At 63.4% G+C, this 27,844-nt stretch overlaps 1 protein-coding gene across 4 annotated transcripts; it reads left to right on the plus strand.

Moving 5' to 3' along the window:
- The first annotated feature begins 574 nt into the window (after window positions 1-574).
- Window positions 575-27,557, plus strand: RNF40 (ring finger protein 40). 4 transcript variants are annotated; one of them, XM_075018828.1, is made up of 20 exons: window positions 575-630; window positions 1,995-2,137; window positions 2,267-2,434; window positions 4,434-4,584; window positions 5,489-5,746; window positions 7,315-7,427; window positions 10,003-10,149; window positions 11,399-11,473; window positions 12,101-12,220; window positions 12,672-12,851; window positions 15,272-15,407; window positions 15,733-15,854; window positions 16,500-17,005; window positions 17,218-17,335; window positions 20,452-20,601; window positions 21,194-21,406; window positions 23,573-23,698; window positions 23,932-24,072; window positions 25,003-25,104; window positions 26,040-27,557. In XM_075018828.1, exons 2-20 carry the CDS (start codon window positions 2,003-2,005, stop codon window positions 26,214-26,216), a joined length of 3,138 nt encoding a protein of 1,045 aa, XP_074874929.1. In that variant the 5' UTR covers window positions 575-630; window positions 1,995-2,002; the 3' UTR covers window positions 26,217-27,557. The 4 variants fall into 4 exon arrangements, with proteins under 4 accessions (XP_074874929.1, XP_074874931.1, XP_074874932.1 ...); XM_075018830.1 differs by having other exon boundaries at window positions 5,492-5,746; XM_075018831.1 differs by having other exon boundaries at window positions 4,434-4,569.
- Window positions 27,558-27,844: the final 287 nt, after the last annotated feature.

Below are 27,844 nucleotides of genomic sequence, written 5' to 3' on the forward strand. Positions count from 1 at the left end.
TCTTGTGGGGCTGGGGGGGGGGGGTCCCATGGGTCTAGGGAGAGGTTGGGGGTCCTCCCATGGGGAGAGGGGGGGGTCTGTGGAGGGGGTCCCCATAGGGTCAAGGGGGTCACTTGGGGGTCTTATGGGGCTGGGGGGGGGCTTTGGGGGTCCCTATAGGGCTGGAGGATCCTTGGCAGGGGGGTTCCCTGGGGGGTTTGGGGGTTCCTATGGGGCTGAAGAGGGCCCTGGGGGGGGGGGTCTTAGGAGGTCGAGGGGTCCCCATGGGGTTAAGGGGGACCCTGGGGGGGTGTCGTAGGAGCTTTGGGGGTTTCTGTGGGGCTCAGGGGGTCCCCATAGGGCTGGGGGGGGTCCCCACGGGGTCTCAGTGCGTCCCCGACCTGCCGGAGGCGGCGTCGCCCCTTTAAGACCTGCCGGCCACGCCCTCCGCCCGCTCTCCTCTCCTGATTGGTCGCCGCGGAGGAGGCGGCACCGCCTTCACCCACCCCCCCCCCGGTTACCACGGCGACGGCGGGCGGGGCGCTCCTGCGCCTGCGCGGCGGAGGGGGCGGGGCCTGCGCAGGCGCGGGGCGGCTTCCTGCGCCTGCGCAGTGGCGCGGGCCGGCGGCGGCGGCGGCGGCGGCGGCGGCGGTGGGTGCGGAGGGGGGGGGGCCGGGCCTTTCACCCCCCCTACAGACCCTTATAGACCCCGATAGAGCCCCGTAGGTCCCTATAGGGCCCCGTAGGTCCTTATAGATCCCCGCAGAGCCGGGTAGGTCTCCATAGGTCCTTACAGGCCCCCGTAGATCGCCATAGACTCCTATAGGCCGCCCCCCCCCCCCCCATAGGCTCCTACAGAGCCTTAATAGATCCCTGTAGGGCCTTATAGACCCCCATACGCCCTCATAGACGCTTATAGGCCCCTATAGAGCCCCATAGGTCCTTATGGATCCCCGTAGATCCTTGTAGACCCCCCTACCCTGCCATGGGCTCCTATAGGCCCCCCCCCAGACTGCTACAGAGCCTTAATAGATCCCTGTAGGTACTTACAGACCCCTATAGAGCCCCACAGGTCCTTATGGATCCTTGTAGACCCTTATAGATCCCCGTAGACCCTTACAGATCTGCATAGGTACTTATAGACCTTCTATAAACCCCCGTAGGCCGCCATAGGCTACTATAGGACCCCCCCATAGACTGCTACCGAGCCTTAGTAGACCCCTATAGATTCTTATAGACCCCTATAGAGCGTCATAGGTCTTTATGGATCCCTGTAGACCCTTGTAGATCTTCATAGGTCCTTATAGACCTCCTATAGACCCTTGTAGACCACCACAGACCCCTATAGGCCCCCCCCATAGACTGCTGCAGAGCCTTAATAGATCCCTATAGATCCTTACAGACCCCTGTAGAGCCTCATAGGTCCTTATAGATCCCCATACACCCTTACAGATCTCCATAGGTCCTTATAGATCTCTTATAGACCCCCATAGACTCCTATAGGCCCCCCCCAAAGACTCCTTCGGAGCCTTAATAGATCCTTATAGACCCCCACAGACCCCTATAGAGCCCCATAGGTCCTTATGGATCCCCATAGATCCTTATAGATCCTTGTAGGCCCTTATGGATCTCTATAGAGCTCCGTAGATCTTTATAGATCCCCTATAGATCTCCGTAGACCGCCATAGACTCCTATAGGCCCCCCCCATAGACTCCTCCAGAGCCTTAACAGATCCCTATAGATCCTTATAGACCCCTATAGGCACCCATAGACCCCTGTAGACCCCCCTGCACCCCCTCACCCACCCGCTGAGCCCCCTTAACCCCCCCTTCCCCCCCCACATCCATCCCTATTGCCTCCCCCTCCCCCTTACCCCCCCCTTCACCCCCCCAGTAACCCCCTTATCGCCCCCAGTTACCCCAATAACCCCCCCATTGCCCCTCCTAACCCCTCTTGCCCCCCCCCCAGACCCATAATAATCCCCCCCCCCCCCCCAATTAATAACCCCCAATAGGCAAGGCCATGTCAGGGGCGGGGGCGAAACGAGGGGCCGGCGATGGGGGGAGCGGGGGCCCCCCCGAGAAGAAACCCCCCCGCGAGGAGCAGCCCCCCACCACCCTCATCGAACCCCTGCGCCTCGGCGGCATCTCTTCCACGGTGGGTGTCCTGTCGTCCGTGTCCCCCCCAAAAACCCCTGGGGCCCCCCCCAAAAAAAACCCTGGGGCCCCCCCAAAACCCCTGGGACCCCCCCCAAAATTCCTGCGTGTGTGTCCCCCCCCCCCGCAGGAGGAGATGGACCTGAAGGTGCTGCAGTTCAAGAACAAGAAGCTGGCGGAGCGCTTGGAGCAGCGCCAGGCGTGCGAGGACGAGCTGCGGGAGCGGATCGAGAAGCTGGAGAAGCGACAGGCCACCGACGACGCCACCCTCCTGCTGGTCAACCGATTCTGGGGACAGGTGAGAAAAAAACCCGAATTTTACCGACCGTACCCCAAAACCTGCTAAAGGACACCCCGAATCCCAGACAGATCCTCCCAACCCCGGTGGAGACGCGGCCGAGCGCCACGGAGGGTTAAAAGGGAGAAAAGTGGCCCCAAACTGTCCTTGTCGACCCCCAAAACTGTCCATGTCGACCCCAAAAGTGGCCTCAGCAACCCCAAAAGTGGCCTGGGCATCCCCAAAAGTGGCTTCAGCGCCCCCAGAACTGTCCATGTCGACCCCAAAACTGTCCTCGGCTCCCCCAAAACTGTCCTCGGCTCCCCCAAAACTGTCCTCGGCGACCCCAAAACTGTCCTCGGCGACCCCAAAACTGGCCTTGTCGACCCCAAAAGTGGCCTCGGCAACCCCAAAAGTGGCCTCGGCGCCCCCAAAACTGGCCTTGTCGACCCCAAAAGTGGCCTCAGTGCCCCCAAAACTTTCCTTATCGACCCCAAAACTGTCCTTGTCAACCCCAAAACTGTCCTTGTCAACCCCAAAAGTGGCCTCGGTGCCCCCAAAACTGTCGTTATCGACCCCAAAACTGGTCTTGTCGACCCCAAAACTGGCCTCGGCAACCCCAAAAGTGGCCTCGGCACCCCCAAAACTGTCCTTGTCGACCCCAAAAGTGGCCTCGGTGCCCCCAAAACTGTCCTTATCGACCCCAAAACTCCTTGTCGACCCCAAAAGTGGCCTCAGCGCCCCCAAAACTGTCCTTGTCGACCCCAAAAGTGGCCTCGGTGCCCCCAAAACTGTCGTTATCGACCCCAAAACTCTCCTTGTCGACCCCAAAAGTGGCCTCAGCGCCCCCAAAACTGTCCTTGTCGACCCCAAAAGTGGCCTCGGTGCCCCCAAAACTGTCCTTATCGACCCCAAAACTGGTCTTGTCGACCCCAAAAGTGGCCTCGGCAACCCCAAAACTGTCCTTATCGACCCCAAAACTGTCCTTGTCACCCCCAAAAGTGGTCTCAGCGTCCCCAAAAGTGGCTTCGGTGCCCCCAAAACTGTCCTTGTTGACCCCAAAACGGGCCTCGGTGACCCCAAAATTACCCTGGGGACCCCAAAAATGGCCTTGGGGAACCCCAGAAAGCTGTCGGGGAACGCCAAAATCGTCCCCAGTGCCCCAAAATCGTCTTGGGGCTCTTCTGGAGGATCCCAGCTGGGGTAGGTATAGATGGGGTGCTCAAAAGGGCCAAAAGTGCCTTAAAAATTCAAGCGGGGACCCCCAAAATGGCCCTGGGGACCCCAAAAAATGTGCTGGGCGACCTCTGCGAGGGGACCCTAAAATTGGCCCAAACGTCCCCAAAGTTGCCTGCGGGATTCTAGGAGTTCTTTTAGGGGGGTTCCAGCTTGGTAGACGTGGATGGAGCGTTCAAAAAAGCTGAAAGTGCCCCAAAAATGGCCGGGGGGGGGGACCCCAAAACCATCCTGCCCCTCCCCAAGTCCCTTGGGGTCCACCCAGACCTTTCAGGGCCCCCCCAAATCTCCCCAGGGACCCCCCCACACCCCCAACCACCCTTGGAGTCCCTTAAGCCAGCCCCCCCCCCCGGGATTTGGGGGCGTCCTGACCCTCTGCTCCCCCCCAAACCCCCCCTGGGGTCCCCCCAATCCTCTCTGGGACCCCCCAAATCCTTCGATGACCCCCCCCCAGGGTTTTGGGGTGCCCTAACCCCCCCATCTTCCCCCCACCCCAGGGATTTGGGGGTGTTCTGACCCTCCGCTTCCCCCCAAACCCCCCCTGGGGTCCCCCCAAACCTCTCTGGGACCCCCCAAATCCTTCGATGACCCCCCCCAGGGTTTTGGGGTGCCCTAACCCCCCCATCTTCCCCCCTCCCCAGGGATTTGGGGGTGTCCTGACCCTCTGCTCCCCCCCAAACCCCCCCTGGGGTCCCCCCAAACCTCTCTGGGACCCCCCCAAATCCCTTCAATGACCCCCCCAAGGTTTTGGGGTGCCCTAACCCCCCCATTTCCCCCCCCCCAGCTGGATGCAGAGGTGCAGGCGCTGCTGCGGCGCTATGAGGGGGAGGGGGGGGCACCCCCTGCCCCCCCCGGGGATCCCCCTGAACCCCGACCTGAGGGGCCCGAGCCCCCCCCGGCCCCCCTCGGCGAGGCCGAAGGTTCCGATAGGAGGGGTGAGTGGGGGGGGGGGGGGGGGGCGCTATTTTGGGTTTTGGGGAGCATTTACGGTTCCCAGGGAGCAGTTTGGGGGCGTTGGCGGTTTGGGGGGGGGGGGGGCTTTTGGGGTTAATGGGGGACAGTTTGGGGGGGGGGTTTGGGGGGTGTTGAGGGGCTGTTGGAACCCACGGGGGGCAACTAAGGGGGCAATTTGAGGGGTGGGGGGGGCTCCTGGGGGTCACAAGGGGCGATTAGGGGTCCTAGAGAGCAATTTGAGGGGGGCTGGGGGCAGTTTGGGGGGGCTGGGGGGGGAGGGGAGCGTTGGGGAAGGCAGGGGGGGTCCTGAGGAGGGGTTTGGGGTGCTGGGGGGGCAATTGGGGGAGCTGGGAGGGCAGCTGGGGGTGTTGGGGGGCAATTGGGGGTGCTGGGAGGGCAGTTGGGGGGCAATTGGGGGTACTGGGGGGGGCAGTTGGGGGTGTTGGGGGGCAATCAGGGGTACTGGGAGGGCAATTGGGGGTGCTGGGGGGCAATTGGGGGGGGCAGTGGTGCATTGGGGGGCAATCGGGGATACTAGGAGGGCAATTGGGGGTGCTGGGGGGCAACTGGGGGTACTGGGAGGGCAATCAGGGCAGTTGGGGGGGCAATCAGGGCAGTTGGGGGGGCAATTGGGGGTACTGGGAGGGCAATTGGGGGTGTTGGGGGGCAACTGGGGGGGGCAGTGGTGCGTTGGGGGGGCAATCGGGGGTACTGGGAGGGCAATTGGGGGTGTTGGGGGGCAATTGAGGGTGTTGGGGGGCAACTGGGGGGGGCGGTGGGGGGCAATTAGGTTTTTTTGGAGAAGGGGGGGGGCTCTTTAGAAATGGCAGGGGGCTAACTGGGGCCGCTGGGAGGGGGGCCCTGACCCTCTCCCCTCTCCCCCAGCAGAGCCCTGGGGGGGTCCCGGCGTCCCCCCGCCGCCCCCGCCGCCCCCCGCGCCCCCCCCGGGAGGAGCCGGGGGTCGCCTGGGGGGTCCGGCGGCCGCTTTCGTGGCGGCGCTGAGCCGCAGCGGCCCCGAGGAGGGGGAGCTGCGCCTGCGCCCCCGCCTCGCCTTCGCCCCCGCCGCCGTCGCCCGTCTGGTGGAGGGGCTGGCGGGGGCCCACCGCCGCGCCCACGAGTTGGGGGCTCGCCTGGCCGCCCGCCGTGAGTCTCTGCTCCGGGGTTTTTGGGGGGGGGGGAGAGCGGGGGGGGCCTGGGGTCCCCCCCTGGGTGCCTGGGGGACTTTTTTGGGTGTTATTTGGATGCCTGGGGGACTTTTGGGGGGGTCATTTGGATGCCTGGGGGACTTTTTGGGGGTCATTCGGATGCCTGGGTGACTTTTAGGGGGTCACTCAGATGCCTGGGTCTCGTTTTTGGGGTCACCTAGACAGTTGGGTCTCATTTTTGGGGTCACTCAGATGCCTGGGTCCCTTTTGGGGGGTCACTCAGATGCCTGGGTCACTTTTTGGGGGGCACTCAGGTGCCTGGGTGACTTTTTGGGGGTCATTCGGATGCCTGGGGGACTTTTGGGGGGTCACTCAGATGCCTGGGTCTCATTTTTGGGATCACTCAGATGCCTGGGTCACTTTTTGGGGGTCACTCAGATGCCTGGGTCACTTTTTGGGGGGCACTCAGGTGCCTGGGTGACTTTTTGGGGGTCATTTGGATGCCTGGGTGACTTTTGGGGGGTCACTCAGATGCCTGGGTCTCATTTTTGGGATCACTCAGATGCCTGGGTCACTTTTTGGGGGTCACTCAGATGCCTGGGTTACTTTTTGGGGGGCCCCCAAATGCCTGGGTCACTTTTTGGGGGTCATTCAGATGCCTGGGTCCCTTTTTGGGGGTCACTTGGATGCCTGCATCCTTTTTTTGGGTGCCCCTGGACGCCTGGGTCCCTTTTTTGGGGTCACCCAGGCACTTGGGTCTCATTTTTGGGGGTCACTTGGATGCCTGGGTCCCTTTTTGGGGGTCAGTTGGATGCCTGGGTCCCTTTTTGGGGGTCACTCGGATGTCTGGGTGACTTTTTGGGGGTCACTCAGATGGCTGGGTCAGTTTTTGGGGGTCACTTGGATGCCTGGGTCTCATTTTTGGGGTCACCTAGACAGTTGGGTCTCATTTTGGGGGTCACTCAGATGCCTGGGTCCCTTTTTGGGGGTCACTCAGATGCCTGGGTCTCATTTTTGGGGTCATTTGCATGCCTGGGTCCCTTTTTTTCGGCACCCCCAGACGCCTGGGTCCCTTTTTTGGGGTCACCCAGGCACTTGGGTCTCATTTTTGGAGTCACTCAGACACCTGGGTCACTTTTTGGGGGACCCTTAGACATCTGGGTCCCTTTTTTGGGGTCACTCAGATGCCTGGGACCCTTTTTTGGGGTCACCCAAGCACTTGGGTCTCATTTTTGGGGTCACTCGGACACCTGGGTCACTTTTTGGGGGACCCCTAAATATCTGGGTCCCTTTTTTGGGGGTCACTGGGACGTCCGGGTCTCATTTTTGGGGGTCACGCTGATGCTTAGGTCCCCTTTTTTGGGGTCACCCCGACACCCGAGTCCTTACATGGGGGCACCCAAATGTTCGGGTCCCTATTTTGGGGGTCAGCGGGACACCTGGGTCCCCTTTTTTTTGGGGGGGGGGGGCACCCAGACACTGGGGGGTCAGCGGGTGCTGGGGGGGGGGGGGTCCCCAAAGGATTTGGGGGTGTCGGGGTGGTCCCCAGACACGTGGGTTCCGCAGCGGAGCTGGCGGAGGCGGGACGGGCGCTGCTGCGGGAGCTGCTGCGGGAGCACCGGCGCTTGCAGGACCTCACCCTCCAGCTGCAGGAGAAACACCACCGCGTCTCCCTGGAGGTACTGGGGGCACTGGGAGGGGATTAGGGGGGACTGGGAGGGGATTAGGGGGTGCTGGGAGGGGATTGGGGGGACTGGGAGAGAGTTAGGGGGTGCTGGGACGGGATTAAGGGGCACTGGGAGGCACTGGGAGGGGATTAGGGGGTGCTGGGAGGGGATTGGGGGGGACTGGGGGGGGATTAGGGGGTGCTGGGAGGGGATTAGGGGGACTGGGAGGGGGTTAGGGGGTGCTGGGAGGCACTGGGAGGGAATTGGGGGCACTGGGAGGGGATGAGGGGGTGCTGGGAGGGGATTAAGGGGTGCTGGGAGATACTGGGAGGGGATTAGGGGGTGCTGGGGGGCACTGGGAGGGGATTAGGGGGCACTGGGAGGGGATTAGAGGGGACTGGTAGGGAATTGGGGGCACTGGGAGGGGATTGGGGGGACTGGGGGGCACTGGTAGGGAATTGGGGGCACTGGGAGGGGATGAGGGGGCGCTGGGAGGGGATTAAAGGGTGCTGGGAGGCACTGGGAGGGGATTAGAGGGCACTGGCAGGGGATTAGGGGGCACTGGGAGGGGATGAGGGGGCACTGGGAGGAGATTAGGGGGTGCTGGGAGGTACTGGGAGGGTTTTAGGGGGCGCTGGGAGGGGGTTAGGGGGCACTGGGAAGGGATTAAGGGGCACTGGGAGGCGCTGGGAGGGGATTAGGGGGTGCTGGGGGGCACTGGGAGGGAATTGGGGGCACTGGGAGGGGATGAGGGGGTGCTGGGAGGGGGTTAGGGGGCACTGGGAGGCACTGGGAGGGGATTAGGGGGGTCTGGCAGGGGATTAAAGGGTGCTGGGAGGGGATTGGGGGGCACTGGGGGGAGATTAGGGAGTGCTGGGAGGTACTGGGAGGGGGTTAGGGGGCGCTGGGAGGGGGTTAGGGGGCACTGGGAAGGGATTAAGGGGCACTGGCAGGGGATTAAAGGGTGCTGGGAGGGGATTAGGGGCACTGGCAGGGGATTAAAGGGTGCTGGGAGGCACTGGGAGGGGATTGGGGGGCACTGGGAGGAGATTAGGGGGTGCTGGGAGGTACTGGGAGGGTTTTAGGGGGCGCTGGGAGGGGGTTAGGGGGCACTGGGAAGGGATTAAGGGGCACTGGGAGGCACTGGGAGGGGATTAGGGGGCACTGGGAGGGGATTAGGGGGGTCTGGGAGGGGGTTAGAGGGGACTGGGAGCACTGGGCAGGGATTGGGGGGCACTGGGAGGAGATTAGGGGGTGCTGGGAAGGGATTAAGGGGCACTGGGAGGCACTGGGAGGGGATTAGGGGGTGCTGGGAAGGGATTAAGGGGCACTGGGAGGCACTGGGAGGGGATTAGGGGGTGCTGGGAAGGGATTAGGGGGCACTGGGAGGGGATTAAGGGGTGCTGGGGGGCACTGGGAGGGGATTAGGGGGGTCTGGGAGGGGATTAAAGGGTGCTGGGAGGGGATTGGGGGGCACTGGGGGGAGATTAGGGGGTGCTGGGGGGCACTGGGAGGGGATGAGGGGGTGCTGGCAGGGGATTAAAGGGTGCTGGGAGGGGATTAGGGGGTGCTGGGAGGGGATTGGGGGGACTGGGAGGAGATTAGGGGGTGCTGGGAGGTACTGGGAGGGTTTTAGGGGGCGCTGGGAGGGGGTTAGGGGGCACTGGGAAGGGATTAAGGGGCACTGGGAGGCACTGGGAGGGGATTAGGGGGTGCTGGGGGGCACTGGGAGGGGATGAGGGGGTGCTGGGAGGGGATTAGGGGGGACTGGGAGGCACTGGGAGGGGGTTAAGGGGTGCTGGGAGGGGGTTAGGGGGCACTGGGAGGGGATTAAAGGGTGCTGGGGGGCACTGGGAGGGGATTAGGGGGGTCTGGGAGGGGGTTAGAGGGGACTGGGAGCACTGGGCAGGGATTGGGGGGCACTGGGAGGAGATTAGGGGGTGCTGGGAAGGGATTAAGGGGCACTGGGAGGCACTGGGAGGGGATTAGAGGGTGCTGGGAGGGTTTAGAGGGGACAGAGGGGATTGGGGGCACTGGGAGGGGATTGGGGGGGTCTGGGAGGGGGTTAGGGGGCACTGGCAGGGGATTGGGGCCACTGAGAGGGGATTAGGGGGGACTGGGAGGGGATTAGGGGGTGCTGGGAGTTACTGGGAGGGGGTTAAGGGGTGCTGGGAGGGGATTGGGGGCACTGGGAGGCACTGGGAGGGGGTTAGGGGGCACTGGGAGGGGATTAGAGGGCACTGGTAGGGAATTGGGGGCACTGGGAGGGGATGAGGGGGCGCTGGCAGGGGATTAGGGGGCACTGGGAGGGGATTAGGGGGTGCTGGGGGGCACTGGGAGGGGGTTAGGGGGCACTGGGAGGGGATTGGGGGCACTGGGAGGCACTGGTCAAGGGGACGGCGTTGTCCCCACGATGTCCCCGTGGGTTTCCGTGCCCGACGTCCCTGTAGAGCGCCGCGGTCGACGTCCCCGCGAGACGACGGTGGCCAAGATCCCCCCGGGGCGCTGCGGGTTCCCCCGAGGGGGTACAGGGGGGGTGTCCCCCACGCTGTCCCCAAAACGTCCCCGTGTCCCGTCCCCCCCCCAGCTGGCAGAGCTGCAGGACAAGGCCACCTCGGCCGAGACCAAGGTGCTGGAGATGGGGACGACGGTGGAGGGGCTGCAGTGGGACAGCGCCAAGCTGCGCAAGCGCGAGGGACGCCTCGACCGCCACCTCGCCGAAGCCCTCGAGCAGGTGACCCCCGCGGTGTCCCCGAGGGGGGCCGCCGCGTCCCCAGCGTCCCCCGACCCGCTGACGGGCTCTGAGGAGCTCCGTGAGGGGCCACCGCCCTTGGTCTGCGTCGCTTGGGGTCCCTCTTCGTCGCTTGGGGTCCCTCTTCGTCGCTTGGGGTCCGTCTACGTCGCTTGGGGTCCGTCTACATCACTTGGGGTTCCTCTGCGTCGCTTGGGGTCCGTCTACGTCGCTTGGGGTCCTTCTGCATCACTTGGGGTCCCTCTGCGTCGCTTAGGGTCCGTCTACGTCGCTTGGGGTCCGTCTACGTCGCTTGGGGTCCGTCTACGTCACTTGGGGTCCCTCTGCGTCGGCTTGGGGTCCCTCTGCGTCGCTTGGGGTCCCTCTGCCTCGCTTGGGGTCCCTCTTCGTCACTTGGGGTCCCTCTTCGTCGCTTGGGGTCCCTCTACGTCACTTGGGGTCCCTCTGTGTCGCTTGGGGTCCCTCTACGCCGCTTGGGGTCCCTCTACGTCATTTGGGGTCCCTCTGCGTCGCTTGGGGTCCTTCTGCATCGCTTGGGGTTCCTCTTCGCCGCTTGGGGTCCCTCTACATCGCTTAGGGTCCGTCTACGTCGCTTGGGGTCCCTCTACGTCACTTGGGGTCCCTCTACGTCATTTGGGGTCCCTCTTCGTCGCTTGGGGTCCCTCTTCGTCACTTGGGGTCCGTCTACATCGCTTGGGGTCCCTCTGCGTCGCTTGGCGTCCTTCTGCATCACTTGGGGTCCCTCTACGCCACTTGGGGTCCCTCTTTGTCGCTTGGGGTCCCTCTATGCCGCTTGGGGTCCCTCTGCGTCACTTGGGGTCCCTGTACATCACTTGGGGTCCTTCTGCGTCGCTTGGGGTCCGTCTACGTCGCTTGGGGTCCATCTACGTCGCTTGGGGTACCTCTACGTCGCTTGGGGTCCTTCTGCGTCGCTTGGGGTCCCTCTACGTCACTTGGGGTCACCTCGTGCCGCTTGCCATCCCCGTCTGTCACTTGGGGTCACCCCATGGCGCTGGTTGTCCCTGATGTCCCCTGGGGTGCCACCAACATCCCTGGGGTGTCCCCAAAATCCCTAGGGTGTCCCCAGTGCTCCGGAAGTCCCTGAGATGTCCCCGTTATCCTTGGGGTGTCTCCAGTGTCCCCGATGTCCCCAGGGTGTCCCCAACATCCCTGGGGTGCCCCCGATGTCTTTGGGGTGTCCCCGGTGTCCCTAACGTCCCCGTGTCCCCAGCTGACCTCGGGTTCCTACGGCTCCGGCAGCTCCGGAGGATTCCAGGGGGGACAGATCACCCTCAGTATGCAGAAGGTATTGGGGGGGGGGGGGGGTCGGGGGGTCCCTAAGGGGCTTTGGGGGTCACTTGGGGGGTTGGGCTCCTTTGGGGGGACCCTGGGAGGGGTCTGGAGGGGTTTGGGGGGTCTTAGAGGGTGTTGGGGGACCCCTTGGAGGGGACCTGAGGGGGTTTGGGGGATTCAGGTAGGTCCCTGGGGGGGAGTTTGGGGGCACGTGGGGGGGCGTGGGGGATCCTGAGCAGGTTTGGGGGGGTCCTGGGAGAGTTTGGGGGGGTCCTGAAGGGTTTTGGGGGACTTTGGGGGTCCCTTGGACAGGTTTGGAAGCACTTGGGGGTGTCGGTGCTTTTTGGGGTGACCCCTGGCTTTAGAGGAAGGGGCCCCCAGTTTATGAGATGCTGAACGCAGAGCTGGGGGGTTTTGGGGGGGTCCAGGGGGGGGTCCAAGGGGCGTTTAAGGGTGTCAGCGGGTTTTGGGGTGACCCCAGGGTTTTGGGGTGACCCCCTCCTGCCAGTTTGAGATGCTGAACACGGCGCTGGGGGGGGTTGGGATGGGTTTGGGGGGGGGTCCGAGGGGGGTCTGGGGGTTTTGGGGTGACCCCAGGGTTTTGGGGTGACCCCACCCCCCCCCCTTTTTCCCTCCCCAGTTTGAGATGCTGAACGCGGAGCTGGAGGGGAACCAAGAGTTGGCCAACAGCCGGATGGCGGAGCTGGAGAAGCTGCAGCAGGAGCTGCAACAGGCCGTGCGCGGCCACGAGCGCCTCAAGGTGACACTGGGGACGTTGGGGACACTGGGGACGTTGGGGACACTGGGGACACTGGGGACACTGGGGACGTTGGGGACACTGGGGGCATCAGGGACGCGGGGGGCGTTGGTGGCACGAGGGACTTGGAGAACGTCAGGGACGTGGGGGGCGTTGGGGACATGGGGGACGTGGGGGACATGGGGGTCATCGGTGACATCAGGGACGTCGGAGACAGCAGGGACACGGCGGGGGGGGGGACACGGGGAGGACCCTGCGTCGACACGGGGAACGTTCGGCGGCGAGAGGGCGACGGCGCAGCCGTAGAGGCGCGAAAAGGGGACGTTCGGGGACCCGGAAGGACAGTGGGAACATCTGGGAGAACGTCTGGGAGCTCCAGGGGATGACGGTGGTGGGGGGGCGGAGGGGAGGACAGGCCACGACGTCATCGGTGGGGGGGACACGGTCCCCGCAGGTGGCCCTGCGCTCGTTGCCGGAGGAGGCGGTGAAGGAGACGCTGGAGTACAAGGTGCTGCAGTCCCAGTTCTCCCTCCTCTACCACGAGAGCCTCCAAGTGAAGACGCAGTTGGACGAGGCCCGCGCCCTGCTCCTGGCCACCAAGAACAGCCACCTGCGCCACATCGAGCACATGGAGGTGAGGGGACGTGTCCCCGAGGTGGCCTTGGCCGTCTCCAAGGCTCCTGGCGGTTCCCCGGGGTGTCCCATTGGTCCTGGGGGTCATGGGACGTCACAGCATCCAACTGTTGGCCATCCAAGATGGCCACCTCCATCATAGTGAGAACATGGAGGTGGCTCTTGATGTCATCAAGGCGTCCCCAAGTGTCCTTGGAGCTCCCCGGGGTGTCCCGTTGGTCCTGGAGGTCATGGGTTGTCACAGCATCCAACTGTTGGCCGTCCAAGATGGCCACCTCCATCGTAGTGAGGACGTGGAGGTGGCTCTTGATGTCATCAAGGCGTCCCCAAGTGTCCTTGGAGCTCCCCGGGGTGTCTCATTGGTCCTGGGGGTCACGGGACGTCACGGCGTCCAACTGTTGGCCATCCAAGGTGGCCACCTCCATCATAGTGAGGACGTGGAGGTGGCTCTTGATGTCATCAAGGCGTCCCCAAGTGTCCTTGGAGCTCCCCGGGGTGTCCCGTTGGTCCTGGAGGTCATGGGTTGTCACGGCATCCAACTGTTGGCCATCCAAGATGGCCACCTCCATCGTAGTGAGAACGTGGAGGTGGGTGGTGATGTCACCAAGGTGTCCCCGAGTGTCCTCAAGTATCTTTGGGGCTCCGCAGGGTGCCTGGGGGTTGGGGGTGTCATGGCGTGTCCAGCTCATGGCCATCCAAGATGGTCGCCTCGCTGACACTGACATGTCTACGTGTCCCTGTCCCCCGTGTGCTCCGTGTTTCCGTGTCCCCCACGTCCCTCGTGTCCTCCGTGTCCCCTGTGTGTTACGTGTCCCGCGTCCCCTGCGTCCTCCACGTCGTCATGTCCGTGTCCCCCCCCTTCTCCACGTCCCCCATGTCCCCCGTCTCCCTCGTGTTCTCCACATCCTCCGTGTCCCCGACGTCCTCCGTGTCCCCGTGGCCGCTGTTCTCCATGGCCTCGCCGTTCTCCACGTTCTCCGTGTCCTCCACGTTCTCCGTGTCCTCCACGTCCCCATGGCCTCCGCATTTTCCGTGTTCTCTACGTTCTCCATGTTCTCTATATTCTCCATGTCCTCTACGTCCTTCATGTTTTCTGTGTCCCCACGTCCTCCATGTTTTTCATGTCGTCCGTGTCCTTATGTCCTCCACGTTTTCTGTCCATTATGTCCCCGTGTTCTCTATGTTCTCCATGTCCTCTATGACCTCCATGTCCCCCACCTTCTCGGTGTCCCCGTGTCCCCCACCTTCTCGGTGTCCCCGTGTCCCCCACCTTCTCGGTGTCCCCGTGTCCTCCACCTTCTCGGTGTCCCCGTGTCCCCCACCTTCTCGGTGTCCCCGTGTCCTCCACCTTCTTGGTGTCCCCGTGTCCTCCACCTTCTCGGTATCCTCCATGTCCCCATGTTCTCTGTGTCCTCGTGTCCTCCACGTTCTCTGTGTCCCCGTGTCCTCCACGTCCTCCGTGTCCTCCACGTTCTCCGTGTCCTCCACGTCCCCATGGCCTCCGCATTTTCCGTGTTCTCTACGTTCTCCATGTTCTCTATATTCTCCATGTCCTCTACGTCCTTCATGTTCTCTGTGTCTTCTGTGTCCCCACGTCCTCCACGTTTTCTGTCCATTATGTCCCCGTGTTCTCTATGTTCTCCATGTCCTCTATGACCTCCATGTCCCCCACCTTCTCGGTGTCCCCGTGTCCTCCACCTTCTCGGTGTCCCCGTGTCCCCCACCTTCTCGGTGTCCCCGTGTCCTCCACCTTCTCGGTGTCCCCGTGTCCCCCACCTTCTCGGTGTCCCCGTGTCCTCCACCTTCTCGGTATCCTCCATGTCCCCATGTTCTCTGTGTCCTCGTGTCCTCCACGTTCTCTGTGTCCCCGTGTCCTCCACGTCCTCCACGTCCTCCGTGTCCTCCACGTCCTCCACGTCCTCCACGTCCTCCACGTCCTCCACGTCCTCCACGTCCTCCACGTCCTCCGTGTCCTCCGTGTCCCCGTGTCCTCCACGTCCTCCGTGTCCCCGTGTCCTCCGTGTCCCCGTGTCCTCCGTGTCCCCATGTCCTCCACATTCTCCGTGTCCTCCACATTCTCCATGTCTTCCGTGTCCTCCACGTCCTCCGTGTCCCCATTTCCTCCACATTCTCCATGTTCTCCGCGTCCCCATGTCCTCTACGTTCTCCGCGTCCTCCACGTCCCCCGTGTCCTCCGTGTCCTCCACGTCCTCCGTGTCCCCGTGTCCTCCGTGTCCCCGTGTCCTCCACATTCTCCATGTCTTCCGTGTCCTCCACGTCCTCCGTGTCCCCATTTCCTCCACATTCTCCATGTTCTCCACGTCCCCATGTCCTCTACGTTCTCCATGTCCTCCACGTCCCCCGTGTCCTCCACGTCCCCCACGCCCTCCGTGTCTCCGCGTCCCCCCCCGCCGGGGGCAGAGCGACGAGCTGGGGGTGCAGAAGCGGCTGCGGACGGAGGTGATCCAGCTGGAGGACACGCTGGCCCAGGTGCGCAAGGAGTACGAGATGCTGCGCATCGAGTTCGAGCAGAACCTGGCGGCCAACGAGCAGGCGGGTGAGACCCCCGGCGCGACCCCCGGCCGCCGAAACCCCCCTCGGAGGACCCGCCGGGGCGCGGGGGCCGTAGAGAGCGGGAGAGAGGGGCCGCGGAGGGGGCGGGCTGGGCAAGGGTGGGTCTGGGGACGCTCTGGGGCGCGTACACCCGCCCCCGCCACGCCCCAACTCTATGGTCGCTGCACCGTAGGCCGCTCTGCTCCCTCTTTCCCCCCCCCCTCCGCGGTCTCTATGATGCTACGTGAAAGGGGAGGGGGTGGGGCAGGACACGGTCTGTGTCCCCGCCCCCCCGGGGCCTCCGCCCACGCCCTGCCCCGCCCCTACAGGCCCCATCAACCGGGAGATGCGGCACCTGATCAGCAGCCTGCAGAACCACAACCACCAGCTCAAGGGCGACGTCCAGCGCTACAAGCGGAAGCTGCGGGAGGTGCAGGCCGAGATCAACAAGGTGGGTGCGGTCTCTTTAAGGGAGTGGGGCGGGGCAGCCCCGCCCCTGCCCCATCACTCCATGCGGGTTGAGTGGCGTAGCCCTTTTAAGGAGGTGTGGGCTCTTTAAGGGAGTGGGGTGGGGCAGCCACGGCCCCACCCCATCACTCTATGAGGGCTGAGTGGCGTAGCCCTTTTAAGGAGGAGGGGGTGGGGCCACTTTAAAGGAGTAGGGCGGGGCAGCCCCGGCCCCGCTCCATCACTCCATGAGGATTGGGCAGTGTAGCCCCTTTAAGGAGGTGGGGGCGAGGGGGGCGGGGCCAGCCCCTGGGAGGGGATTGGGCGGTGGTTTTCCCGCCTTCCCATAAGGGGTGTGGCCGTTTGAAGGGGGTGGGGCCAGCCTTGCAATTGGCTGTTGGCTTTTTGAAGGGGGGGGGGTATCTTAAAAGGGGTGTGACAGTGGGTGCTGGGGTGGGGCTCACTAAGGGGGCGGGGCTTGGGAGGGTGGGGCCCTGGGGGTGTTTAAGGGGGTGGGGCCTGAAAAGGGTTGTATGGGTGGACCCCACAAAGAGGGCGGGGCTTGGAGAGGCGTGTGCATGCTCTTCAAAGGGCTACATCACTCCCTTCTCATGGGTGTGGCCCGCTGACTCCTCCCTCCCTCCTCTAGCTCCGCCTCCAAGCCAGTGGCGCCCCACCCCCTCAAGGCAGCGCCCCGCCCCCTCCGCCCCCCCCAACCGCCGCCACCGCCGCCCCCCCGGAGGAGACCGCTGCTGCCACCGGCAGTGGGGGGGCAGGCCCCGCCCCCATCAAGGAAGAAGAGGGCGGGGCCCCATCAGGCCCCACCCCTCCTGAGCCCAAGCGGGAGGCGGCTGCCACGCCCGCCCCACCCGAAGCGGCCCCCCCAAGGCGACCACCTGAAGAGGAGGAGCCCGCCCCTCCCGCTGCCGCCTCTGCCCCCCCGCCGGCCCCCGCCCCTGCCCCGCCCCCGCCAGCGCAGCCCCCCCCGCCCCGCGTCAAGGACCCGCCCCCGGCCCCGCCTCGTCCCGGAGCTTCCCGGGGGGGGCCCGAGCGGGAACGGGAACGGCTGCGGGAGCGGGAGCGTCCCAAGGGCCCCCCCGATGAGCCCAAGAAGAAAGATTCGGAGGTTCTAAAGCAGCTGCGGGCGGAGCTCAAGTAAGGGGCGGGGCAGGGCGGGGTTGGTTTTGGGGCGGGGGGGGCAGGGGGGTGTTACAGGGCTCCTGGGGGGGTTTCGGGGGGCATTGAAGGGGTGGAGGGTGGTTTTGGTGGGGCTGGGGGCCAGTTAGGGGGACCTGGGGGGGGGGAGAGTGAGGAGCCTTCGAAGAGGCGAGATGCAAATGAGATGCAAACGTTGTGGGGCGGGGCAGGAAGGCACAAGAGAGCCAGAAGGAGATGAAGCTGCTGCTGGACATGTACAAGTCGGCGCCGAAGGAGCAGCGGGACAAGGTGCAGCTGATGGCAGCCGAGAGGAAGAGCAAGGCTGAGGTCAGGGCACGCGAACGGCACGCGAACACGCTAACACACGCGAACGGCACGTTAATGCGTGCAGACGGCACGTTGACGCGCGTTGACGTGCGCTGACAGCGTGTTGATGCACGTTAATAGACGCTAACGGCGTGTTAACGCACACTAACAGCAGGCTAACGGCGTGCTAACATGCTAATGGCGTGTTGATGCGTGCTGACGGCGTGTTAATGCACAGTAACACCTGCTAATGGCATGTTAATGCATGTTAAGACACGCTAACAGCATGTTAAGGCTCGCTAACGGCATGCTAACATGCTAATGGCACGTTAAGGCTCGCTAATGGCATGCTAACATGCTAATGGCACGTTAACGCACACTAAGGGCACGCTAATGCACACTGGCTGCTTGTTAATGTACAGCAACACACGCTGGTGGCGTGTTAATGCACGCTAACGGCATGCTAATGCATGCTAATAGCATGTTAATGCACACTAGCCCACACTAATGTCATGTTAATACATGCTAGTGCACGCTAACTGCGTGTTCGTACTTGCTAATGCACACTGGCGGCATGTTAAGGCACGCTAACGGCATGCTGATGCATTCTAATGGCACGTTAACGCACACTAGCACACGCTAATGGCGTGTTAATGCATGCTAAGCGCATGGTAACGCACGCTAGCTACACGTTAATGCAGGCTAACTGCATGTTAACGGATGCTAATGCACGCTAACTGCATGTTAGTGCTCGCCCATGGCATGCTAACACGCTAACGCACGCTAACGGCACGCTAACGCGCGTTCCCTCACACCGAGCTCCCCCGCCACTCTCTCAGGCCGGGCCCTTGCATCGCTCCCTCCCGCCATTACCTCACGGTTACCCCGCCCCGCTCCCTCGCGCGACGACCTCGCCCCCTTTCCTCCCGCCGTCGCCTCGCGTGCTTACCTCACGCTCCTGCCTCGTGCGATGACCTCACCGTGTCACCTCGTGCCGTTACCTCACACGGTTATTTCACGCTATTACCTCGCCCCGTTACCTTATGCCATTACCTCGTGTGATTACCTCGCGCTGTGACCTCACGCACCGTTGCTTTTTGCTGTAACCTCACGCCATGACCTCGCATCATCCTCTCCCACTGTTCCCTCACGCCGTTAGCTGGCATCGTTACCTCACGCCGTTACCTCACGCCGTTACCTTGTGTCATTACCTCACGCTGTTACGTCACGCTGTTACCGCATGCTGTTAGCTCGCATCATTACCTCACACCGTCAGTGTCATTACCTCACGCTGTTACCTCACTCCATTACCTCACACCGTTAGCTTGTCATTACCTTACACCGTTACCTCACGCTGTTACCTCACTCCATTACCTCACGCTGTTACCTCACGCTGTCATTTCCTCACACCGTTACCTCATGCCGTTACCTCACGCCGTTGCCTCACGCCGTTAGCTTGTCATTACCTTACACCGTTACCTCACGCTGTTACCTCACGCTGTTAGCTTGTGTCATTACCTCACGCCGTTACCTCACATCATTACCTCACGCCGTTAGCTTGTCATTACCTTACACCATTACCTCACATCATTACCTCACGCCGTTAGCTTGTGTCATTACCTCATGCCGCTAGCTTGCATCATTACCTCACGCTGTTACCTCACGCCATTACCTCACACCATTACCTCACGCTGTTAGCTTGCATCGTTACCTCATGCTGTTACCTCACGCTGTTATCTCACACCATTACCTCACGCTGTTACCTCACGCTGTTAGCTTGCATCATTACCTCACACCGTTACCTCACGCTGTTACCTCACACCATTACCTCACGCTGTTACCTCACACCGCTAGCTCGCATCATTACCTCACACCGTCAGTGTCATTACCTCACGCTGTTACCTCACTCCATTACCTCACGCTGTTACCTCACGCTGTCATTTCCTCACACCGTTACCTCACGCCGTTACCTCACGCCGTTGCCTCACGCCGTTAGCTTGTGTCATTACCTCATGCTGTTAGCTTGTATCATTGCCTCACGCCATTACCTCACGCTGTTACCTCACGCCATTACCTCATGCTGTTACCTCACACCACTAGCTTGCATCATTACCTCACGCCATTACCTCACGCCGTTACCTTGCATCGATACCGCACGCCGCTACCTCACGCTGTTATCTCACACTGCTAGCTTGCATCATTACCTCACGCCGTTAGCTTGCATCGTTACCTCACACCGTTACCTCACGCCATTACCTCATGCTGTTACCTCATGCTGTTAGCTTGCATCATTACCTCACGCTGTTACCTCACGCTGTTAGCTGGTATCGTTACCTCACGCTGTTACCTCACGCCATTAGCTTGCATCATTACCTCATGCCGTTACCTCACGCCGTTAGCTCACGCCATTATCTCACGCCATTACCTCACGCCGTTACCTCACGCTGTTACCTCACGCCATTACCTCATGCTGTTACCTCATGCTGTTAGCTTGCATCATTACCTCACGCCGTTACCTCACGCCATTACCTCACGCTGTTAGCTTGCATCGTTACCTCACGCTGTTACCTCACACCGCTAGCTCACATCATTACCTCACACCGTTAGTGTCATTACCTCACGCTGTTACCTCACGCCATTACCTCACGCTGTTACCTCACACCACTAGCTTACATCATTACCTCACGCCGTTACCTCACGCCGTTACCTCATGCCGTTACCTCACGCCGTTACCTCATGCCGTTCCCTCACGCCATTACCTCACACTGTTAGCTTGCATCATTACCTCACGCTGTTACCTCACACCGCTAGCTTGCATCATTATCTCACGCCATTACCTCACGCCATTACCTCACGCCATTACCTCACGCCGTTACCTCACGCCGTTAGCTCACGTCATTACCTCACGCCGTTCCCTCACTCCATTACCTCACGCCGTTAGCTCACGCCATTCCCTCACGCCGTTCCCTCACGCGATCGCCCCCCCCGCCCCCGGCGCTTTCCTCACCTGTTTCCCTGGCGCGGCGACGTGGCGGGGGGAGGGGGGGGGGTCGACCCGCCGCGATTCCTCCCCGGGGCGGGGCGGCCGGGCGGGGCGCGGGGCGCGGGGCGGGTGCGGTGACGTGGCGGGCCGGCAGGCGGAGGAGCTGCGCGGGCGGGCGCGGGAGCTGGAGGAGCGGGAGCGGCGGGAGAGCAAGAAGCTGGCGGACGAGGAGGCCCTGCGGCGCCTGCGGCAGGCCGAGGAGCAGATCGAGCACCTGCAGCGCAAGCTGGCCGCCACCAAGCAGGTGGGCGGGGCGGGGCGGGGCGGGGGTGCGGTCTGTGGGCTGGGGAAGGGGCGGGGCATCCTCAGGGGTGGGGTCGGGGGGATCGCGGGGGGGCGGTTTTGGGGGGAGGGGGGGCGGGAGCGGCTTGGTCCCTCAAGGGCGCGGCCTCTGAGGCAGCTTGTGATGTCATAAGCGTGCTCGCGTTGGCTCACGGAAGGCCGGGAGGGGCAGCGTCGGCGGTGGGTGGGGCAGGGCGGCGGCCGTGACGTCACGGGCGGGCTGCGTGGCGTCGTAGCCGCGCCCTCTGCTATCGTAGCCACAGCTCGTGATGTCACGAGGGCGTTGGGGCTCCACAGCGGGTAGGCGGCCAGCGGCAAGCACGTGTCACAGGGGGAGGGCGGGGCGGGGCGGAGCTTGTGACGCCACCGGCGCGCCGTGTGACCCAAGGGGCGCGTTCGGTGACGCCACGAAGCGGGTTTGTGATGTCATAGGCACGTTCCGGGCCACGCCAGGCAGGGATGAAGGCGTTGGGAGGGGTGGCGGGTGATGACGTCACGGAGGGATGGCGGGTGACCTCACGGCGGGCGTGTCACCCCGGGGTGGGGCGGGGCAGGAGGAGGAGGCGCTGCTGTCGGAGATGGACGTGACGGGCCAGGCCTTCGAGGACATGCAGGAGCAGAACCTGCGGCTGCTGCAGCAGCTGCGGGAGAAGGACGACGCCAACTTCAAGCTGATGTCGGAGCGGATCAAGGCCAATCAGATCCACAAGCTGCTGCGGGAGGAGAAGGACGAGTTGGCCGAGCAGGTCCTCGCCCTCAAAGCCCAGGTGGGACCCAGGCGTCCGGGGATGTCCAAGGGGACATGGGGGTCTAGGGGGTTGGAGGGTTGGAGGAACCCAGTTGGCCAAGAGAAGGATGAGATGGTGGAAGAGGTCCCACCATCAAGGTCGTGGTGGGACCCAGGCGTTCGGGGAGGTCTGGGGGGACATGGGGGTCCAGGAGAACCAAGATGGTTGGGGGGTTGGCGGAACCCAGTTGGCCAAGAGAAGGATGAGATGGTGGAAGAGGTTTCACCGTCAAGGTTGTGGTGGGACCCAGGTGTTCAGGGGGGGACGTGGGGGTCCAGGAGAACCAAGATGGTTGGAGGGTTGGAGGAACCCAGTTAGCCAAGAGAAGGATGAGATGGTGGCAGAGGTCCCACCATCAAGGTCGTGGTGGGACCCAGGCGTTCGGGGAGGTCCAAGGTGTTTGGGGAGGTCCAAGGGGACGTGGGGGTCCAGTGGGTTGGGGGGTTGGAGGAACCCAGTTGGCCAAGAGAAGGATGAGGTGGTGGAGGAGGTTCTCGCCATCAAGGTCATGGTGGGACCCAGGTGTTTGGGGAGGACCAGGGTGTTTGGGGAGGTCCAAGGGGACGTGGGGGTCCAGAGAAACCCAGTTGGCCAAGAGAAGGATGAGGTGGTGGAGGAGGTTCTCACCATCAAGGTCGCGGTGGGACCCAGGGATTCGGGGAGGTCCAAGGGGGCGTGGGGGTCCAGAGAAACCCAGTTGGCCAAGAGAAGGATGAGGTGGTGGAAGAGGTTCTCGCCATCAAGGTCGTGGTGGGACCCAGGGATTCGTGGAGGTCTGGGGGGACATGGGGGTCCAGGAGAACCAAGATGGTTGGAGGGTTGGAGGAACCCAGTTAGCCAAGAGAAGGATGAGATGGTGGAAGAGGTCCCACCATCAAGGTCGTGGTGGGACCCAGGCATTCGGGGAGGTCCAAGGTGTTCGGGGAGGTCCAAGGGGACGTGGGGGTCCAGTGGGTTGGGGGGTTGGAGGAACCCAGTTGGCCAAGAGAAGGATGAGGTGGTGGAGGAGGTTCTCGCCATCAAGGTCATGGTGTGACCCAGGTGTTTGGGGAGGACCAGGGTGTTCGGGGAGGTCCAAGGGGACGTGGGGGTCCAGAGAAACCCAGTTGGCCAAGAGAAGGATGAGGTGGTGGAGGAGGTTCTCACCATCAAGGTCGCGGTGGGACCCAGGGATTCGGGGAGGTCCAAGGGGACGTGGGGGTCCAAGGGGTCGGGGGGCTGGAGGAACCCAGTTGGCCAAGAGAAGGATGAGGTGGTGGAAGAGGTTCCACCATCAAGGTCGTGGTGGGACCCAGGGATTCGTGGAGGTCCGGGGGGACGTGGGGGTCCAGGAGAACCAAGATGGTTGGAGGTTGGAGGAACCCAGTTGGCCAAGAGAAGGATGAGATGGTGGAAGAGGTTCTCACCATCAAGGTCGTGGTGGGACCCAGGCGTTCGGGGAGGACGCAGGGGTTCGGGGGGCCGGAGGAACCCAGTTGGCCAAGAGAAGGATGAGATGGTGGAAGAGGTTCTCACCATCAAGGTCGTGGTGGGACCCAGGCGTTCGCGGAGGTCCAAGGGGACGTGGGGGTCCAAGGGGTCGGGGGTCTGGAGGAACCCAGTTGGCCAAGAGAAGGATGAGCTGCTGGAAGAGGTTCCACCATCAAGGTCGTGGTGGGACCCAGGCGTTCGGGGAGGTCTGGGGGGACGTGGGGGTCCAGGAGAACCAAGATGGTTGGAGGTTGGAGGAACCCAGTTGGCCAAGAGAAGGATGAGGTGGTGGAAGAGGTTCTCACCATCAAGGTCGTGGTGGGACCCAGGCGTTCGGGGAGGACGCAGGGGTTCGGGGGGCTGGAGGAACCCAGTTGGCCAAGAGAAGGATGAGCTGGTGGAGGAGGTTCTCACCATCAAGGTCGTGGTGGGACCCAGGGATTCGGGGAGGTCCAAGGGGACGTGGGGGTCCAGAGAAACCCAGTTGGCCAAGAGAAGGATGAGGTGGTGGAAGAGGTTCTCACCATCAAGGTCGTGGTGGGACCCAGGCGTTCGCGGAGGACCTGGGCGTCCACATTGGGGGTCACCCTGTTGTCCGGGCCCGTAGGGACGTGGGTGTCCAAAATGGGGGGGCACCCAGACGTCCCTGACGCGATGGGGGGGTGTTGTCCCCAGGTGGACGCCCAACTGCTGGTGGTGCAGAAGCTGGAGGAGAAGGAGCGGGGGCTGCAGAGCAGTTTGGCGGCGGTGGAGAAGGAGTTGGCCCTTCGCTCCCAGGCCCTGGAGCTCAACAAGAGAAAGGTGGGAAGCGGGGGGCACCCACCCAAGGGGGGGGCACCCAGGTGTTTCGGGGCACCCACGTGTCCGGGAGAAGGAAACTCAACCTTGGGGACCCCGAGGAACGCTGGTGTCAGGGTGGGGGGACCCCGGCATCCATGCGGTGGGATTTGGGGGGACACGATGGGGACCCCCCCCCCCGAATTTCGGGACCGAAGCGGGGGGGGGGGTGACGCGGACGTCCGGGGGTTGCGCAGGCGGTGGAGGCGGCGCAGCTGGCGGAGGACCTGCGGGCGCAGGGGGAGCACGTCCAGGCTCGGCTACGGGAGCTGCAGGCCTGCGCCGCCGAGAACCGGGCGGCCAAGGACAAGGAATCCCTCAGCCTCAAACGGGCCCAGGTGGGAACCCCCTATGGCATCCATAGGGGTCCTTATGGGGCTTTAGTGGGGGGGGGGGGGGCTGTAGGGGGTCCTATGGGGCTGTTTGGGGAGGTTGGGGGACTCTATAGGGTGCCTACGGCGTCCTAGGGGATCTGGGGGGGGAATATATGGGGCTGTGGGATGGGTGGGGGGTCCTTATGGGGTGGTCCAGGAACTCTATAGGGTGCCTACGGCATCCTATGGGCTCTGTAGGGGACCTGGGGGGCGGATTATATGGGGCTGCGGGATGGGTGGGGGGTCCTTATGGGGGTGTGGGGGGTGCTATGGAGGCCCTGGGGGGCCTTATGGGGTGGTCCAGGAAGACTGGGGGACTCTATAGGGTGCCTACGGCACTCTATAGGGGAGCTGGGGGGGAATATATGGGGCTGTGAGATGGGTCAGGGGTCTTTATGGGACTGTGGGGGGTGCTGTGGAGGCCCTGGGGGGCCTTATGGGGTGGTGGTCCAGGAAGACTGGGGGACTCTATAGGGTGCCTACGGCACTCTATGGGCTCTATAGGGGAGCTGGGGGGGAATATATGGGGCTGTGGGATGGGTGGGGGGTCCTTAGGGAGTTCCGTGAAGTGCTGTGGGGTGGTGTGGGGCAGGGGGGCTTTGTCGGGGCTTTACGGGGTCGTATAGGGGATCTAAAGGAGATGAAGGGGGTTCTGTAGGAGCCTATAAGGGGTTCTGCGGGGATCTACAGGGGCTCTGGGGGTCTCCGTAGGGGGTCTGTGGGACCCATAGAGGCTCTATAGGGGTCTACGGGGCCCTACAGGGGGGTTGTGGCTCCCATAGAGGCTCGGCGGGGGGGGCCCTATAGGGGGTCTGCAGGGGTCTATAGGGGTTCTCTGGGGGGCTATAGGGGTTCTACGGGGGGCCATGGGTCATCACCACCCCCCCGTGGCAGGAGGAGCTGTCGCGGCTGCGGCGGAAGCTGGAGAAGCAGCGGAAGGTGGAGGTCTACGCCGACGCCGACCAGATCCTCCAGGAGGAGATCAAGGAGTATCGGGTACGGTTGCGGGGCGGGGGGGCGCACCCATGGGTGCTGGGGGGGTGGGCACCCACGTCTTCCCCCAAGGCTCCCCTCTGCTGGGCGAGGCGGCTGGAGGACCTTGGAAGGGGCTGGGGGACCTTGCGGTTGGGTTGGAGAACTTGGGTGGAGAGCTGGAGAGCCTTGGATTGGGGCTTGGAGGGCCTTGGGTGGGGTTGGAGGGCCTTGGGTGGGGTTGGAGGACCTTGGGTGGGGTTGGAGGACCCACGAGTGGGTGCCGGAGAACCTCGGGTGGGGTTGGAGGACCTTGGAAGGGGTCCAGGGACCTCGTGGTGGGTCTGGAGGACCTTGGGTGGGGTTGGAGGACCCACGAGTGGGTGCCAGAGAACCTCGGGTGGGGTTGGAGGACCCATGGGTGGGTGCTGGAGGACTTTGGAGGGGGCTGGAGGACCTTGGGTGGCTTTGGAGGACCCATGGGTGGGTGCTGGAGGACTTTGGAGGGGGCTGGAAGACCTTGGGTGGCTTTGGAGGACCCATGGGTGGGTGCTGGAGGACTTTGGAGGGGGCTGGAAGACCTTGGGTGGCTTTGGAGGACCCATGGGTGGGTGCTGGAGGACTTTGGAGGGGGCTGGAAGACCTTGTGAGGGGGTTGGAGGACCTTGGGTGGCCTTGGAGAACCTCGGGTGGCGGTTGAAGGACCCTGGGTGGGGCTGGAGCACCCATGGGTGCTCCAGCTCACGCCACGGGGCCAACAGCCATCTTGTCCCGCCCTCCCGTTGCCTCTCCACCACCTCCCATAGGCTTGTAGGACCTCACGTTGGGTTTGGAGGACCTCGGGGTGGGCTCAGAAGATCTCAGGGTGGGCTTGGAAGACCACGGGTGGGCCCGAAGCACCCGCGGGTGCCCCCGCGGGGCCGACGGCCATCTTGTCGGTGTCTCCCGCCCGCCGCCAGGCCCGCCTGACCTGCCCGTGCTGCAACGCCCGCAAGAAGGACGCCGTCCTCACCAAGTGCTTCCACGTCTTCTGCTTCGAGTGCGTCAAGAGCCGCTACGACACCCGCCAGCGCAAGTGCCCCAAGTGCAACGCCGCCTTCGGCGCCCACGACTTCCACCGCGTCTACATCAGCTGAGCCCCACCGCCGCCCCGCGGCACCCGTGGGTGCCCCGTGGTCAACCACAGGTTCTCCAAAGCCAACCGTGGGTCTTGGAGGTGGGTCAACGCCACCTTGGAGGACCATGGTTTCCTCTGCGTCTGCGTTGGCTGAACCCCGTGGTGATCATCAGCCACCCATGGGTGGTCCGTGAGACCTATAGGTGCCCCATAGTGACCCACGGCACCCGTGGGTGCCCCGTGGTCAACCACAGGTTCTCCAAAGCCAACCGTGGGTCTTGGAGGTGGGTCAACGCCACCTTGGAGGACCATGGTTTCCTCTGCGTCTGCGTTGGCTGAACCCCGTGGTGATCATCAGCCACCCATGGGTGGTCCGTGAGACCTATAGGTGCCCCATAGTGACCCACGGCACCCGTGGGTGCCCCGTGGTCAACCACAGGTTCTCCAAAGCCAACCGTGGGTCTTGGAGGTGGGTCAACGCCACCTTGGAGGACCATGGTTTCCTCTGCGTCTGCGTTAGCTGAACCCCGTGGTGATCATCAGCCACCCATGGGTGCTCCGTGAGACCTATAGGTGCCCCATAGTGACCCACGGCACCCGTGGGTGCTCCGTGGTCAACCACAGGTTCTCCCCGGCCAACCGTGGGTCTTGGAGGTGGGTCAACGCCACCTTGGAGGACCATGGTTTCCTCTGCGTCTGCGTTGGCTGAACCCCGTGGTGATCATCAACCACCCATGGGTGCTCCACGAGACCTATAGGTGCCCCACGGCACCCGTGGGTGCTCCATGAGACCTATAGGTGCCCCATAGCGACCCACGGCACCCATGGGCACTCCATGAGACCTGTAGGTGCCCCATAGCGACCCACGGCACCCGTGGGTGCTCCATGAGACCTATAGGTGCCCCATAGTGACCCACAGGTGCTCCATGAGACCTATAGGTGCCCCATAGCGACCCACGGCACCCATGGGCGCTCCATGAGACCTGTAGGTGCCCCATAGCGACCCACGGCACCCATGGGCGCTCCACGAGACCTATAGGTGCCCCACGGCACCCGTGGGTGCTCCATGAGACCTATAGGTGCCCCATAGTGACCCACAGGTGCTCCATGAGACCTATAGGTGCCCCATAGCGACCCACGGCACCCGTGGGCGCTCCACGAGACCTATAGGTGCCCCACAGCACCCACGGGTGCCCCATGGGTCAAGCTCGGGTCCCGGCGGTCGGTCAACACCACCTTGGAGGACCCCGATTGGCTTCGTGTCCGTGTCAGCTGAACCCCGTGGTGACCCATGGGTGGTCCCGCCCCCAGCCCCACCCACCCCACCCACCATCCCGCCCAATAAAGCGCTTGGAGCTGCGGCCGTGGTTGCGTTTTGGGGGGACCCGGGGGTCCAGGGTGGGGGGGGGAGACCATAGAGACGTTGGGAAGAGGTACCAGAGGGGCTGCGTGACCATAGAGGTGGGGGGGAGGCGGCTTTGAGCATCCCATGGTACCATAGAGAGGGGAGGGGAAGAGGCACCGGAGTGTCCGCATGACCATAGAGGCTGCGTGGGGGGGTCTAGAGCGTCCCGCGGAACCGTAGAGACGTGGCGGCGCGCTGGCAACCATAGAGACGTGGCGGACCTCTCTCCTAGAGCGCTCCAA

This window comes from Buteo buteo, chromosome 31, assembly GCF_964188355.1.
Source record: "Buteo buteo chromosome 31, bButBut1.hap1.1, whole genome shotgun sequence".
NCBI classification, from domain to species: Eukaryota; Metazoa; Chordata; class Aves; order Accipitriformes; family Accipitridae; genus Buteo; species Buteo buteo.

Excerpts from the sequence above, each read along its gene's own strand:
- RNF40 (XM_075018828.1), top strand. The coding sequence starts at position 2,003 with ATGTCAGGGGCGGGGGCGAAACGAGGGGCCGGCGATGGGGGGAGCGGG. Across the intron at positions 7,428-10,002 it reads ACCACCGCGTCTCCCTGGAG|CTGGCAGAGCTGCAGGACAA; the intron begins GTACTGGGGGCA and ends TCCCCCCCCCAG. Across the intron at positions 10,150-11,398 it reads TCGCCGAAGCCCTCGAGCAG|CTGACCTCGGGTTCCTACGG; the intron begins GTGACCCCCGCG and ends CCGTGTCCCCAG.